The 18,106-nt window shown below is 38.3% G+C and overlaps 1 protein-coding gene and 1 pseudogene across 2 annotated transcripts in view; one reads left to right on the forward strand and one right to left on the reverse strand.

Annotated features, from left to right (window-relative positions):
- The window catches only part of DPYD (dihydropyrimidine dehydrogenase), an 873,733-nt gene that overhangs the window by 380,545 nt on the left and 475,082 nt on the right, over positions 1-18,106 (reverse strand). The window contains exon 14 of the mRNA XM_004582023.3: positions 7,532-7,696. Coding sequence (XP_004582080.3) covers positions 7,532-7,696 — 165 coding nt within the window. The remainder of the gene's footprint in view (positions 1-7,531; positions 7,697-18,106) is intronic.
- On the forward strand, positions 10,258-11,415 carry LOC101517058 (mRNA export factor-like; annotated as a pseudogene). Its single transcript, XR_192094.2, has one exon. The product of XR_192094.2 is annotated as an mRNA export factor-like (transcript).

An 18,106-nucleotide genomic window follows, 5' to 3' on the forward strand; every position in this document is an offset into this window, starting at 1 on the left:
AACAGATGGGATATAGATGTAAAAACCGTTTTCCTGTACTTGTCTGCTATTTCTAACAATGTGTCAGTTCTGGGATGATTTTAATTGACTTTTTTTAAATTTCAGATTATGTGTTCCTCTTTACACGTTAGTAATTTCTGATTGCATGCAAGACACTGAATATTGCCCTGTTTTGCAAGATATATATTCGCATTCCTACAAATATTGAGTTTTATTCTAGGTTGTAGGTGTTATTTACCACTTAATGTGTTATGCCTTAGTTTGAAAGCTTGCTGGGCATAACCAGAGCAATGTTTAATTTAGGTTTTACTTTTTTCCCAAAAATAAAATATGAGTCTTATTTGTACCCTACCCAAGTGCTTGTGGTCATGAAGTTTTCTAATCTTCCTGAAAAGAACAGCCAGTATGTGTAAGTCTATGGAAGAACAAAGCATTAGTCCTTCCAACCCATGTCGACAGAGCTTTTCTTTATTCTCTCATCATTTAGTCACACGTACAAGCTAAGCTGTACGTAGATCCCAGGAAGAACTCAGGGTTTTCTGGATGTGGAGTTCCTCCCCTTCCAATACCCTGATCTTGTAAATCCTAGTCACTTTGGTTATGGAACCCTGCCTGTATCTCCTCAGTTCAGGGCCTGGAGACTTTCTGGGGCACTGGCAGAGCTCATAACCTTTCTTTTCCACCTTTCAAACACCACTGCCCTTTACTGTCTGATGTTCAAGTTCTTAAAATGGATACTTTGTGCTCAGGTTCTCTAGCAATGAGGGAAATGCAAATTTCCAGGAGAGCAGTCAACAGACAAGAAGGCAAGGGAGATGCTGAAATTCAATCCTTTCTGACTCAGGCCTTTTCCTTTAACTCCTACAATACAGCTTGTGAAAATGAAACAGATTTATTTTAATAACTGGGCAGACAGTATTTTGATCCCACTTAATCTCACCTTTTGAATTTGTTATTATGGTCTAGTTTATTTATTTATTTATTTATTTACTTACTTATTATTGCAAACTACATGGATCACGTAATAAGTCAATAACTGTCACTAGATATTCTACATTAAGATCTGCCCTCATTTTGGCAACAAAAATAGAGTTGGAAACTGGTATCTATGCACTCTAGGTTCCATAAATTGTATCTGAAAATCACAATAAGGAAATGCTTCCAGGGGATATGCTAACCATCCCCTCAGTAACTGCTCCAGCAACTTCCCAGGTTATTTAAAACATGTAGAAACTGGCAGAAACACACGAACAAACAAAAAATTCCAGAGAGAGCAAAGGAAAGATTTTTTTTTTCAATAGTGGATCACCTAATTTCCTTTTAGAAATATCTTCTTTGGGATATGAGGAAAATATTAACATGATGTTGGTACTCTGCCAATTCTGTGATTAGAAAGTAGAAGTATCAACCTGGCAACAGATATAGATACATCTGCAACAAAATCTTGTTTTTAAGAAGGTAGAAAACAAAACTGCCCCTATTCCTTTCTGTTGTAAGATTTGTTTTATTTTTATTTGAAATACAGCATTACAGAGAGATCATCTCTGATCTCAACTGATTCACTCCCTCAGTAGCTGTGCTGGCTAGAGCTGAGCAGATCTGAAGCCGGGAGCTAGGACCTGCTTTCATGACTTCCATGTGGGTGCAGAGTCCCAAGGACTTGAGCCATACTCTGCTGCTCTTCCCAGACAATAAAGAGTGACCTACACTGGAACTGAAGCAGCCAGGACTTGAACCAATGCATGCATGGGGGATGCTAGTGCGGAAGATGGAGGTTTAACTTGCTACACCATGGTTCTGGCCCCTCAATGTTCCTACTTCTAACGAATAAAACTTAATCATAAACATTTAAAGAAGAGTCAGCCTTCCTGGTAGCTTAAAGAACACTGTGCAGGGACTACTATGTAATAAAATCCACTAATCAAGCAACACACATCTTTCTTAGAAGATACCTAGAGTTGATCTGTTTCTTCAATTTTCCTAAGAGATTTTCCACCCACTGATTAGATGCAATGGTCAGAATAGCCAGGCCGGTTTGACCCAAAGCTGGTAGACAGGGGGCTTCTCCCACGTGGCTTCAGAGTTCACAGGACTCGGGTCATCCTCCACTACTTTCCTAGGGCATTAGCAGAGGGCTAGATCAAAGGGAGCACCTGGGACTAGAACTGGCACCCACATGGCATGCTGGCACTGCAAGGACAGGATTATCTCATGTATGTCTTGATGCTGGCTCATCATTCTTCCCATTTTTAAGTACAGAATTTAAGATAACAATTGAAAGCTAAGTCCAAAGTGAGTTTTTGACATTGTTTCTATAAACAACTCTATCCCTCCAAAATAAGGGCTGGGATATAAAAAGTCCTAGAGAGGCTAGAGAAAAAAATAATCATTGGTTGGTGACAAAACTTTCTTTGTCAAATAAAAAGGCTAAATTATTTTTTTGAACATCTGTGAATACTTGAGGGTGCCTGTTGAAAGCGAATAAGGAAGATCAGAATGTACATTAACTGTCCTGGTACTTTGGGCAAATGGGATGAACACCTCTTTGCAATATAATGTCAAAGTCTCCAAGCCTATCTAACAATCAATAGTTCCAAATACCAGCTTCCTACTTTGTAAAATGGGAAAAATCCCTGCTTCACAAATATACAAATCCATAAGGCATAATGTGTGGAATACAAAATGTTCTGGGATTTTTATCTACAGTTAGCATTATATATGAAGGAACATAATGTTGGTTATGAGTACAACAGGATCAATTGATGAGCTTTATAAAAATGCACAGAAATACACACTTACACACACATGAAAATGTACCATACTCATACCAAAATTTATGAAGTGACTGAAACAGGGTAAGACCTAACCATGAATTTTATGAAGCTCTCAAGAAGACTCTAATATGCATCCAAAATTAATGGCCAAGGACAAAAATTTGTAAGCTGGTGTCCACAGGACCTTCTATAGAACACAGAAAATCCATGAACTGAGCTGGGGAAAAGATTAGAACTTTATTTTGTGCCAAAATTCCATGAAAATATCATTCCTCAATCATCAAAGCAGTAAGTCATATTAGTATCCTGGATCGCCCATAATGGCAAACAGGAATAACAGAGAATCATAGCATTGTTGTTTGAGATAGCTGAAGCATGTATGCTCGTCAGTATAACGACATCGTCTGCTACTAGACAATGTCATTCAGTGGCCAAACTAAAGGAACACATAATATTATACTATATCTGTTTAACATTTTTCCAAAACTTTGGAGGAGGCTCTTGAGCTTGGCCTAAAAGTCTGAAGAGTCGCAGGAACAGACAAGAGGTTATAAATTCTGTCTTTACAGGAGGTTGGTTAATAAAATACCCTGAAGAATCCTGCTGAAGATCAACTTCTCCAGCCAATCTGAACTTAGTGTATTGAGTGTTGATCTCTCATCAATTAAGAAAGTTTCAACTGAAATGAGAGATGTCTTAATGAAAATATATTTACAGATCCACTGCTCCTCCCTTATTCGTTTCCCTTGTGCAGCTGTCATTCCCATTTCTCTTGTAAGCTGGGTCACTGCTGAATCTCTACCTCTGCCCAACTCTTCCTTCAGCTGCCACAAATGACAGGAAATGTCAATGCTTGCTCACTAATTCAGTGCACTCAAAGTACAGTGTGTGCTTTTATGGTAAAAAAAAAATCACAAAACCTAAAATACATAACTTGTAAGGCTTTTTGCAGTAAGAATGAAAGGCTTCACTTAAAATTGATTTCTGGAAGCACTAATTATACAGTATAATTCATGCTATGCTTTGCAACATCTTAGCTTACTCACAAAACTGTTCAGTATTAAATTTTCACTACAATGATCATGTTCCAAATAAAATTCACAAATAAAACCTTGAAAACCAAGCAGAAGTCTAGTACAAATATAGGAATTTGCATAAATATATGATAGCTAAGAGAAAAACACATTATATTTAGGTAATCTTGTGACCTTTGTATCCAAAATACTATTTTGTCTAATGGGCAAAATGTCACATTTCATATCAGAGTACCCTGGTTACATACTTTATTCAAGCACCTGATTCCAAGTTCCTGCTAACCTAGACCCTGAAGGTAGTGGTAACAAGGAAGTACTTGCTGCCACCCACATGGAGATCTATACTGAGTTCCTGGCTGCTACCCACCTGAACCCTGCCATTTTGTGACCTTTTGGGTATTGAAGTAGGGTATGAGAGCTCCCTGTCTCTGTTTCCTGTTTGTCTGCCAGCCTCGTACTGTCTCTCAAATAAAATGAAACATATTAAAAATTAAACAATGTTTAGCTAGTTCTGCTTCATGGTCAACTAGTACCTACACTCTTCAGAAACACAGACATTAACAGCCGATATCAGCTTGCCTAAATGTCCCTCGACACATTTCTTTTTAAGAAGTCTTGGCCCTTGCTTATAAGCTGCCACAGTGGGTTGAATTATCCAATCCCTGTCATTAAAGGTGGCAGCCATGTACTTGAGAATGATGTGGGAAAACTCCAGTGAGAGTGATAATTAAACTTCGAAAATGAAGGGTCACCTACTTTCATTCAGCTCATTGGGTTTGGCGTCAGAATAATTCCAAAACAGTGGGGGATATTCTCCTCTCAGCATGGCAATATCTAGGTGCACACACATTATTTCCTCAGGTTCAAACGGGAATGCCATTTTAATTGTATTTAAAATGTTACCTTTTATACAGAGTAAATGTTAGAAATTAGTTCTAAGAATATACAAAAGATTAGTAATTATAATCTAAACAGAGAAGAAAAAAGAAATCACACATTGTTTCTCAGAAGAACAACCATTATAAGAGAAGGAAATTAGAGCCAGGGAAATTGAAAAGCACATTAAAATGTGTCTCTTGTTTCTACTTGACTGTCTACTCACAAAGCAAGGTGTTTCATTTCAGCTTTTCTGTCTACTTCCTGTCATTTCTTGGTGGCCATTATTGGTCAAGAGAGGTCAGGGAGCATCAAGTGGGTTTCAATAAACCATTGTTGGGTTAAAAGATGTTTTTCACACATGGACTTATCTAATTACTACTATTGAGGCAATATTTTGAAAATTACATTCCATAAAATTTTCAGGCTGCCTTAAATAGTCATATTGAATACAGTCAACAAAGAAATGTGCAAAACAAAACACTATTGAGTCAGGATCATGGGCTAAGAGCAAATTTCAAGTCCAGATCCCAGTTTTGCCATATACAAGAAGTAGAATTGTATAATCTTTTTAAAAAAGATTTATTTTCCATTCTCTGATTCACTCCCCAAGTGGCCACAACAGCTGGAATTGAGCCAATCAGAAGCCAGGGGCCAGGAGCTTCTTCTGGGCCTCTGATGTGGGTGCAGTGTCCCAAGGTTTGGTGCTGTCCTTGATTGATTTCACAGGACACAAGCAGCTAGCTGAAAGGGAAGTGAAGCACCCGGGAAGGGAACAGGCACCCATATGGGATCCAGGCACAGACAAGGCGAGGACTTTAGCCACTAGGCTACTGTGCTAGGTCAGAATTGTATAATCTTGCATATGTTGTCTAACTTCTGTGAGCTTCAGTTTCCACATCTATGAAACTGAGAACTTTGTACTGCATATCTAGTAACATGCATAGATCAAAAGTACATATATACATATCTTGTATGACAGTGTCTACTAGGAGTACCTACAATATTACTATGTTCAGCACCTAGCATGGCTTTCAACAGTACAGTCCCAGTTAACATGCATAACAGTAACTCTTTTTATGCTTGGCCATTTCAACCTTATCATTGTGTGAAAACTTTCTCAGAGGATGTGGATCTGTTACCAACAGCCCAAGGCCCAGTGTGATAGTCTAGTAGTTAATGTCTTTGCCTTGCACATGCCAGAAACCCCTATGGGTGCCAGTTCTAATCCTGGAGGCTCTGATTCCCATATACTTCCCTGCTTGCCACTTGGGAAAGCAGTCGAGGGTGGGACCCTGTACCCATGCGGGAGACCTGGAAGGAGCTCCTGGCTCCTAGCTTTGGATTTGTTCAGTTCCAGCCGTTTCAGCCACTTGGGGAGTGAATCATTGAACAGAAGATCTCCCTCTCTGTCTCTCCTCCTCTCAGTATAACTGACTTTCCAATGAAAATAAATACATCTTAAAAAACAAAAAACAAAAAACAAAAAGCCCAGCATTACAGTTACACTGCATTAATTGTATTAGTTCATAATAATGATGATTGCAAAATAATGTTTAGAAACACTGCAAATAAGCACAAGCTATTAATTTTAGGTGAGTACTGATAGCTGCCTTCCCATTTTATGGAATGGTTGAGGGGTATAAGTTGAATGTGTTCTATGTGATTGCATTTTTTTAAGATATGAGTCAATTAGAGCTGTTTACAGGAGAACAGACTTAATGAATAAGGCAGCGGTGTGTTACCTACATTTATCTGCTTATAGGCAATCATACATGCTTTTTATTCTATTTAAAACTCATAATTTCTATTCTCTTTTAAATTTGTTTATATTTATTTGAAAGAGGTAGGCAGGCAGTTAAAAACAGACAGACTGACGGAGCTTTCATCTACTGGTTCACACTTCAAACTGAGGTTAAAAGCCCAGCACTTAATCTGGGTCTCCTAGATGGATGGCAGCCATGGATGTACTTGAGATGTTATGAACTGCCTAGCAAGGGTATTCATTAATATGAATCTGGAATCACAGCTTGATATGGGACTTGACACAGGAACTTTTTTTAACTGTTCTTCCAAAAGCACGCTCTATTTTGTCTTTGATGGACACGTGTACAAGACTCTTTTTCATAACATAAACATACACTGCCCTTGAACTACAGTCTCCAGTCATTTGCAGTTCATAGACAAGTGGAGGAAGAAGGAGAGGTAGACTATGTAGAGGGAGAAAAGAGAAGATGAAGGAGGGGAAATGAATGAATCCCATTAACAATAACCAGACCACTGAAGTGAAAATAATATCTATTATATATAAGCCTGATTTTATCACAGCATTTGTTCATGGTTCTTCAACAGGAAAAAAAAGATTTTATAAAAGATTGTTGACTTATTTAGTATGTGTGTTAAATTATTTGGTAACTTATTTCCCAACCCCCAAATATAAATAAACTATCTAAGAAGAGATTCTGCTTCCATCTTCGGTTTATATCTAAAATGATTTATTGTCTGCAATTTCATCCTAAGGTCATCACCTTCATAAATACCAGCCACATAGAGTGAAAACCAACTCAATCAAATGAGCCTTTCATTTCTCTTCCTTCTGCTTATGTAGATACTTCTTCCATCTACAAGGCATTCATTTATAACAAAGCCTCACATTGTGCGAATTTTTATGAGTTCTTGAGCTTTTCTTTCTTTTTTATCTCTCCATGCATCAGCAAAGCAACTGGCAGAGTCTTTAATAAAATATATTATACACATTAATATTTATGAGCCTACGAATTGGATGTTTAAATAAACATTCACCAACTTATGCCGATTCTCTTGTTTTAGATGTTAAATCACACTTACATTGTGTGGGAAGTCAGCCTTTAGTTCAGTAACACTTTGACACCAATAGGCAGCGGTTTTTTCACTGATGAGCTCGATATTCAGGAAGGAGCTTTGTCCAGGGCCATACACAGGACCAGAGGTGCTCCCCCGAATGATTCTGGGAGAAACATTCGTCACAATGTCCTGGTGAGAGAGGAAAGATCATGGGTGTTCTTTTCAAAGAAAAACCTGTCATCTTTATTGTATGTTCATTTCTACATGATAATATTTTACCAAATCCCTGCTCGTATTTCCATGGAAGAATTTTTAAAATACTCTAGGTTACAGTGGGATATATACAACTTGGAAATGAAGGACTAAAATAAAATATTAGAAAAAAAAAAGCATTTGGGGCATATATACTTTAATTATTTTGCAATTAAATAATGAAAACATAACAGGTAAAATGTGATACCACCATTTCAAGTTTATTTATTCTAAGTATCACCAATCTTTGCTTATCTGTGAGTTAATGTTTATAAAAAAATTATGATACATTCTTCCTAACAACCAACTGCAATGCAAATTACTAAGAAATTTGTATTATTCTTACCAGTTCATCAAATCTCAGCACATATTTTAACAAACTAACTGGGTCAAATTACCTGTAAAACTATGCAGTCACATTCAATGAGAAAAAAAAGTCACCTTTTCAAAGACTGAAATGAGGATATCAATAACTTCCTTATAATTATAAACACTAAACAGTGAAATTAACTTAAGTGTAATTAACAATTTACAACTGCTTCTAAAATTGTATTAACAAAGCAGAGTAACATTCTTCCATTACTTAAAAGAGACAAAGAACAACAAAAAAATGTTTCTTTTGCCAACTTCCAATTAAAATTAATTTTGAATAAAGGTCATTTAGTTAAGGATTTATCAGAATTAGTCTTTTAAGTACCCCTCCTCACCATCTTGTCACTTTTAGTGAGATAACATGAACCCCCATTAGTATATAGCAATTAAGGTCAATTTACATATTTTAATTAAGAACCACCCCATATAAAACAATTAGCGTAATAGGCATACTAACTGGATTTCATAACATTTGGACGTTTTTCCAACTAGATAGACAGGAAACCTTAATTAGCATTAATTAGTGCTGATCTGCATATGTTTGATAAGGCATACCCTTGCTACAAAAGATTATTTATTCCTGAATCTGCCAAATGCTACAGTTGCAAAGGATAAAAGGACTTTCTTCACATTGCATGTTAATTTCTGGTAATTTACATTCACTTTTACATTCGAATTAGTATATTATAAAATAAGGGTATAAATGTTACAATAAGCCTCCTTAAATATGTACATTTTAACTTATAGGATCCATGCCAGTTAATTTTTTACTAATTAAGCCATTCTACTTCTATTATAATAGTGCACAACATCACCAGTCTTACTTTGATTTGCTGTGGTGAAACCATGTTAGAGGTAAAATGACAGAATGGTATTGGAAAGCTCAAGCATAATTTGTCAAGTTTTGTTATTGAAAAATGCTTAAACGTGTGAACTGTATCTGGACAACTGACTCTATGCAACTCACCTGCTACATACTCAGGTGTTGCCTCAGTTTGAGAAGGTAACTCGAGAAGTATTTCCTTTGAATGTGATTGCATTTCATCTACAATGTTACTTCGAAGAGTTCTTCAAGAGGCAATCAAAAGTGGCTTATTTTGATGCCCAAAAAAATTGACATTCATCTACATAGAGGTCTTTAAAGTTTTTGGAGGTGATGGTGCTGAGGCACAGAAGGTGAAGCTGTTGCCTGCAATGCCAGCATTCCAAATGGGCATCAGTTCAAGCCCTGGCTACTCCAGTTACAAATCCAGCTCACTGCCAATGCTCTTGGGAAAGCAGCAGTAGATAGCCCAAGTATTTGCGGCCCTGCACTCACATGAGTGCCCTGAAAGAAACTCTTCCTGGCTTTGGTCAGACCCTGCCCTGCCCACTGTAGCCATTTGAGAGTGAATCAGTAGATGGAAGATCTCTCTCTCTCTCTCTTCCTCTCTCTGTGTCTCTCAAACAAATCAATTAATTTGGGAGGTAGGGGGTGGCTGGCACCTTAGTGTGCTAGACTAAGATTCTGCTGCAACAACAGCATCGTTTACAGACGTCAATTTGTGTGCCAGCTCCTCTATTCTGACTTGGCTCCCTTTTTAATGGTCTGTGAAAGAAGCAGAGCATGGCTCAAGTGCTTGGACCCTGCAAGCTCACATAGGAGAAACAGAAGAGTCTCCTAGCTTCTGATTTGTAGCTCTGGATCGGTCCATTTCCAGCCATCGGCAGCCATTTGGGGAAAGAACCAGTGGATGAAAAATCTCTTGCTCTGTCTCTTGCAATCTTTCAAATAAAAATAAAATAAATCTTTGGAAAAATTAATTGGAGACAGCACGATGGTTCAAATGGCTACTCCTCAGTCTACATGCAAGACATATGGGTGCTGCTCCATTTCCCGGGTGCTCCATTTCCCATCTAGCTTCCTTCCCATGGCTCAGGAAAGAAGCAGAGGTTGGTCCAAAGCCTTAAGATCCTGCACCCATGTGGGAGATCCAGAAAGTTCATGGCTCAGATTGGCTCAGCTCTGACCACTGCAGCCATTCACAGAGTGTACCAGAAGATGGAAGATATATCTTTGTCTCTGATTCTAATCTTTGTCTAAGATTTCAAGGGAGGAAACTGTATCCCGGGGCTCTTGACTGCACCGTTGCAAGTGGCCCCTGCTGCTGCTGGCCCGCAGCGCTGCGCCGCGGCGCAACTCTGAGAGGCAAAATGAATTCGTTTGGAACGACCTCGGGCTTTGGAAGCAGTGGGACCAGCATGTTTGGCAGCACGACCACAGATAATCACAACCCCATGAAGGACACTGAAGTGACCTCTTCTCCAGATGACAGCATCGGCTGTCTTTCAGCCCGCCCACCTTACCAGGGAACTTCCTCATCGCAGGGTGGTGGGCAAATGATGTGTGCTGCTGGAAGTTCAAGACAGTTCCCAAAGCCTAACAGATGCACACCGGGCCTGTGCTTTGTGTCTGCTGGAGTGACGACGGGAGCAAAGTGTTTACTGCATCTTGTTATAAAACTGCCAAGATGTGGGACCTTAACAGCAATCAGGCGATCCAGATCGCACAGCACGATGCTCCTGTTAAAACCATACACTGGATCAAAGCCCCCAACTACAGCTGTGTGATGACCTGGAACTGGGATAAGACTCTGAAGTTCTGGGACATCAGGTCGTCAAACCCCATGATATTTTGCAACTCCCTGAGAGGTGTTACTGTGCTGACGTGATATACCCGATTGCCGTGGTGGCGACAGCAGAGAGGGGCCTGATTGTCTATTAGTTGGAGAACCAGCCGTACGGGTTCAGGAGGACAGAATCCATGCTGAAACATCAGCATCCGTGTGTGGCTATTTTTAAAGACAAACAGAACAAACCAACTGGATTTGCTCTCGGAAGTATTGAGGGGAGAGTTGCTATTCACTACATCAATCCTCCAAATCCTGCCAAAGATAACTTCACCTTTAAATGCCATCGATCCAATGGGACCAACACTTCTGTCCCTCAAGACATCTATGCGGTCAACGGCATCGCCTTCCACCCCGTTCACGGCACCCTGACCACCATGGGATCTGATGGCCGCCTCAGCTTCTGGGACAAAGATGCCAGAACAAAACTCAAAACTTCAGAGCAGTTAGATCAGCCGATAGCAGCCTGCTGCTTCAACCACAACGGGAACATATTTGCATATGCTTCCAGCTACGACTAGTCCAAGGGACATGAGTTTTACAATCCTCAAAAGAAAAAAATACATTTTCCTGCGGAATGCAGCTGAAGAACTAAAGCCCAGGAATAAGAAGTAGCAGCCGGAGGCATCAGGCCGTCCGTCCTCTGCCTCGCCTCGGCATGTGTGTGTGCCCCAACGGCGGTGGGGCGTCAGCACGGACAGGAGTGTCACTCCCCGGAGAAAATGATGGCATTGTTGAGCAGCCTTGAGCACGGCCCCTGTGGCACTCGCCAACTCCCTTCCACTGCCTGCCAGGGTTTCCCTGTCACACCGAGGAGACTGCCCTTCTGTAGAAGTTAGCACCAGGGACACTGCAGTGTGTCCTCCAGCCCCACGGGTGCTCAAGAGAGTGGGAAGCAGCCTGAGCCCTGTATTGTATTTGTAATAAACCATTTTGGAGATTGCCAAAAACAACAACAACAACAACAACAACAACAACAAAACCCAACGTTTTAGACTATGTTTTACACTGTGTTGAGAGTTCTGTAATTCCAGTGTTTGGTACGCTAAAAACTTCCATTTTAAAGTAGCACAGAGTATATATTACATTTCAGCCTTTTACTGCACTGAACAGATGAATAGATAGCCTATGAAAGTAGAATAAGATAATGGAAGACATGGAAAGTAAAAAAAAAATAGCAGAAAATGTAGTTTTCTAGAACAAAGAATAAAACAATTTATTCCCTGTTTCAATTATGATGGGAGCAGTGGATGAAAACTGAGTGCATTAAATACTATGTTTGAGGAAGGTGTTTCATTCAAGTGATCTCCAGAACCCAATCTGAGCCAAATGCTCTTCAACTCTGACGGAAGGCCAAATAGAAGATGAGATTGTGTCTCACACTACAGAAATATGGAGACTGATTTATAAATTTTTTTTATGTACGTATGATTAGTAAAATATTAGGTCTTAGCTTTTTTTAGATTTTGCAAACAATATGTGAAAGCTGATTTGTTTTGGTCTTTGGCCTCAGTTTTCAAATTGGGTAATCATCATTAGAATCACAATACAAAGAAGCTGTAGAATATTAAATGAAATAAAATTACACATGCCTGATATGCAGTATTCCAGAAATAAGCATTTACTCATCCATCAACTCACCAGCATCAGAAACAGCCAAAGCAGGTACTTTGGGAGTTCAGGTGCCTGGCTTTATTTGGCCAAGGACTGAGGCTGGCAAAGCAACAGGAAAGGAGGATGGCAAGACGGCACAGAGTCAGGTCAGCTATAGAAAAACTTGCATGAGGGTTTTAAGGAGTTCGAACTTTTTTTTTCCTGCAGGCTTGGATAATCCATTGTGCTCTGTCTCCTATTGAAGTTATTAATACCAATAGCTCACAGCAGCTGTGCATTCACAGAGATAAGTTTTACAAGAAACAGATGAAGAGCTTTTTCAGTGCTGATATCAGATGGATTAGAATGTGATTAATCAACAGACAGGCTGATTAAATTATTGGGTTCACTGTTTAGATAAGAGGTTTTGGATATAGTCAGCCAAACTGTAATTAACTTAGAAATTTCTGTTGGGCTGCTTATGAGATGTTCATGTGATAGGCTTTGAAGGACTGTGTTAAGGCCAAGAATGGCAGCTGGGAAGGTGTATGAATAAGTCAATCCTAAAAATTATCAATTACCTTTATGATTCAGAGAACATTTTCATTGAAAATTATTTTGTTTTAAAACTATTTATTTTATAAAACATAAATCCTCTGGTTTGACTCTAGAAACTACTATAAAATAAAATGTGTATGACTTTTGGGGGCAACTAACAGAATCAGACAGGGGTTTTCCATTTCTGCAATATGGTGAACAAAATTGAGTGAAATCTCTTGTAATATAGCACATATAAAAATATTTAAGCAAATATGAAAAAAGAATCACAGACTACAGTGGGGCTATAATAACAAAAAAAAAAATAAAAGCTCGTGCTAGATAAAACAAATCACCAAACATACATGCAAACCTGCTGCAAGCTGGTTTCTCCTCAACATTTTCTGTCAATCCCTAGTGACATAGACACTGAATGCTCACCACTTCCACACATCTGGGACAGCAGACAGAGATGAAGCATGAGTGTAGGTAGAGTAGAAACCTCAACATGAATATAGCATCAATGGGGATGGCTCTTGGCCTAGAAGTTGAGACACCAGGTAGGACTTCTGTGGACCACACTGGAGCATCTAGGATTCAGTCCTGGCTCTGATTCCTGACTTCACCTTCCTGCTAATGCACACCAAGAAAGGCAGTAACGATAATTCAAGTAAGTGAGTTTTTGCCACTCATGTAGTAACCTGGATTGAGTTCTTGGCTCTCAGTTTGGTCTAGGTTAGCCTGGCTGTTGTAAGAGTTTGGGGAGACGTTTTTCCTTCACTCTTTGTCTCTCTGTTTCTCTTTCCTCCACCATTTTTGCTAATTGAATAAATTAATAAGGTAGTTTTAAAAGGGACAATTTGTGAAATAGCAAATAGCTGTAGGATAATGGTGGGGTATTTACTCATTTCAGCTTTACTTATGTAATCATAAGTAAGTCTTCTGTCCTATTTAAATCTGTGTGTCTTATTAAAAATCTGATTTGAAAGTGGTTGCGGTATATCAGGTCAAACTATTGTTTGTGATGCCAGAGTCGCTCATCAGAGTGATGGTTCCAGTCTTAAATTTCTGCTTCCTATCCTGTTCCTTGTTGGGATGTGCAGGAGTGCTGTGCCTTATTCCCTGATGTACATATGGGAGACTTGTAAGAAGCTCCAGGGTCCTGGATTCTGCTGCCTGAGATGTGGTTATTGTGGTTTGGGGCTTAGGCTGGCACATGGAGACTATTTCTTTGTCTGTCTCTCTCTCTCTCTCTCTCTCTCTCTCTCTCTCTCTCTCTCTCTCTCTCTTTGTGTCACTCGGTCTTTGAAATGAAAAGAAAAGAAAAAACAAAGAAAAGTGACTCCCAGTCATGATGTTAATTATAGTAAAAGCAATCTCAACAAATGCCCAAGAAATATTAGCACACAATATTGGTAGAAGAAAATTACTAAAGATAAATGAAAGGAGATATAACAGATGAGATTCAGTAGGAAAAATCAGAGCCATAAAAATACATATACTAGGATTATGAGATATAGAATATAAAATAAATGCTTAATATGCTTAAGGAAGACAAATTCAATGATAAAATAAGAACATACAAATTGCAAATGTTACCATTAAGACTTCTGTTTTCTTTTCAAAGTTTTATTTCTTTTTATTGAAAGGCACATTTACAGAGAGAAGGAGAGACAGAAAGATCTTTTATCCACTGGTTAACTTCCATAATGGTCGCAAAGACCATAGATGAGCTGATCCAAAGCCAGGAGCCAAGAGCTTTTCCACATTTCCTACATGCGTAGAGGATCCTAGGCTTTTAGGACATACTTTGCTGCTTTGCTAGGTCATGAGCAGGGAGCTGGATGGGAAGTGGAACAGCTGGGACAAGAACTGGTACCCATAAACGATGTTGATGCTTGCAGGCAGAGGATCCACCAATTGTACCACAACAACAGGCTGACATGGAAACAACCCAGATGTCCATCCAAAGAGGAGTGGATAAAGAAAATGTGGTACACCTACTCCATGGAATACTACTCAGCCATTAAATAGAATTTTTGCACAAAGATTACATCTCAGCTGATTATTGTGCTTCTTGCAAAATCATAATTCAGGAATGAGCAGAAAAGACATAAAAAAGGATGGTGAGTAAATAGCAAAAATAAATGAACTTATTAAGATTCTTCAACTGGGAAAAATAGGAAGAGATCAGAGAATAATAATAGGAATGACCAATGTTGCATCACAGTATAAATCTATGACTGACCTTTAGTGTAGCAGCAGATTAAGCTGCCACTTTGGACATTGGTGTCACAGACTGCTTGCTCAAGTTATGGCTGCTCCACTTTCCATCCAGCTCTCCACTAACATATTTTGGAAAGCAGTGGAAGGTGGTCCAATTATATTCTCCTGCCCTAAACTGTGAGGCACTGATAGCGTTCCTGGTTTCCTGGCCTTAGTCTGGCTTAGAACTGGCTTTGCTGGGCATCTGAAAAGTGAACCCAGTGACTGGAGGATCTTACTCCAATTTTTCCTTTTCTTGCTCTTTGTTTCTCTCTCTCAAACACACACATATACACTATCTTTTAAGTAAAATGATTCTATTTGCATACATACATAAATGATTATATTAAGTATAAAACTAGAAAAAACTGAACATTATAACATTTGAGGTACACATGTGGTAAAGAGATACAAAAATAAGAAAGTATTATCACAAAATCTAAAATTCTTCTCCATCTTGGAGGAAGAGAAAATATTATAATTAATGTAATTGAGGAAGGAAGATACAGAGAATCCACAATTCAAGAACAGTTTATGTTCTATATCATGTGTCATGAAATGAGGAAAAGAATATTCCTTTCACCTTATATCAAACTCTAGGGCTATATCATATATACTACTTTGGAGGCAAAGTACAATTCATAATATGAAACAAGTACACAAACATAAAACAAACCTTCAAATTGATCATTCACAAACAATAGGCTACAATCCTGAAAGAGGCTGTATCTGAGTAAGAAGTCCAGGATTCCAAGTAAAATTCATGTTTCGCATTGCAAAATTATTGTCTCTGTTGCTATATTGTTCTGAGTGAGGTGTAAGAAAGGGTCTTGATTCTAACCATTGATCTAACAACATGATGAGATTATAGCACATGATTCCTGGCATCATTTCCAAACAGCAATTAAGACAGAAAAAGGACTTTGTTGTGCAACTTTAAAACATACAACACAGAAAGACTTAAGACTGAAGAAGCTGTGATCTGAAACTTGAACATGAATTTAAGTTTTAAGGGTAATTTCAAACTCATTAAAATCCCTTTAGGCAATACACACTGTCATTTACCAATAGGGGAATGCTTCCTTCCACCCTGCCCCCAAACTCTGGCTGTCAATATCCCAAGTAAAGTGAGAAGATACAGTATGAAAGAGAAAAAAGTTGAACCAAATCAAAAATAAACAAACAAAAAAAACCCCCTTTATTTTCTGTAAAACTATTCAGCTAATGAAAAATAATTCATTTGAACATATATAAACTCTAAATGTAAGTTGAATAGCTATGGAATTTAATAATTAAAATAATAGAGTTTAAATTTTGTTTTCTCATAATTCTAACATCTCTACTAAATAGCATTCATTCATATATTAGGTCATAAAGATGCTTACAATATAATTACAAAACACAATTTTTAAAATGCATTACGTCCTACAGCAGTTAGCCTTGACAAACAATTACTGGATCACATTCAACTGAATACAAAAAGCAATCTTTACCACAAGGTTAAAATTAGCCTTGGAACAATAAATGCTTTCAAAGCTATTCTAAACTCCAAACTGCTCTGCACCAGTCTCTTTTGAGGAAATGCAAACAAATAAAATGAAGGGCATTTGAAAAACTTCTTGTAACCGTCCTTTAAATTTTTTCAAATGTTTTCAGTTTCATAAAGGGATGATCACACTGCACCCGAAAAGTGATCAATATGCATTCATTGTGAATGTTTTACAAATTAAAATCCAAACAAGGCAAGAACACATAATGAAGATTCTGATAAATTCAGAGTATAATAAAGATTTAATTTTAGTTGTTTATGCAACTTTTAAGTATTGTTGTAAAAAAATCTGAATGACAACTTGCTTCATGAAGGAAGGACTTGGTGGCTAGCTGATTTTTGCTAGTCAATTCAAACTTACTATCCTGAATATATTTTCTTGTTTACCTATTGCTTAGAAGAAAATCTAAAGGTAGAATTTCATCATTTGGGTTATGCAACAAAATGACCACAGTATCTAATATTTATGAAAAAGGCAAAATCAGAATCTCAACAAAGAGAGACAGGAAAATGGAAAAGCTGGAGTAAAATAAAACATCTTTCTAGGGCCCAGCGGCGTGGCCTAGCAGATAAAGTCCTCGCCTTGAAAGCACCAGGATCCAATATGGGCGCTGGTTCTAATCCCAGCAGCTCCACTTCCCATCCAGCTCCATGCTTGTGGCCTGGAAAGCAGTTGAGGACGGCCCAATGCATTGGGACACTGCACCCACGTGGGAGACCCGGAAGAGGTTCCAGGTTCCCAGCATTGGATTGGCGCGCACCGGCCCGTTGCGGCTCACTTGGGGAGTGAATCATCGGATGGAAGATCTTCCTCTCTGTCTCTCCTCCTCTGTGTATATCTGGCTGTAATAAAATGAATAAATCTTTAAAAAAAAAAACATCTTTCTAGATTGATCTCAAAATAGATTGATTCCTTCTAGATACTATGCAGTCATAATCTTCCCATTACTTTGTTTAAAACACTAGTTTTCATTTTATTAACTTTTAGTAATTCTAATATATTTTAAAATTTTACTTTATTGTAGCTTTAAGATTAAAAACAGAAATCATGGGCAGTATAAAGGGGTCTCATATTTCACACACCCCACTCGCCATATAATTAATATCTCATATTAATTCGATATATATGTGGTAAATAATGCACCGTACCCAGTGGTCCTTATTTTTTTTTCCTCCAAACTCCTCTATTCCTTCCTTCATTCCCAGCCTCTAGTAATGAACTTTGTGTTCAAATTCAGCTGTTTTTAGTTTGTTAATCTCCCACATATAAGAAAATAGAGCCACTCAACATGATGACCATCAGTTCCAGTTATGTTGCTTCAAATGACAAGATTCCATTCTTTTTATGACTGAGAAGTATTC

The sequence above is a fragment of the Ochotona princeps genome, chromosome 2, assembly GCF_030435755.1.
Source record: "Ochotona princeps isolate mOchPri1 chromosome 2, mOchPri1.hap1, whole genome shotgun sequence".
NCBI classification, from domain to species: domain Eukaryota; kingdom Metazoa; phylum Chordata; class Mammalia; order Lagomorpha; family Ochotonidae; genus Ochotona; species Ochotona princeps.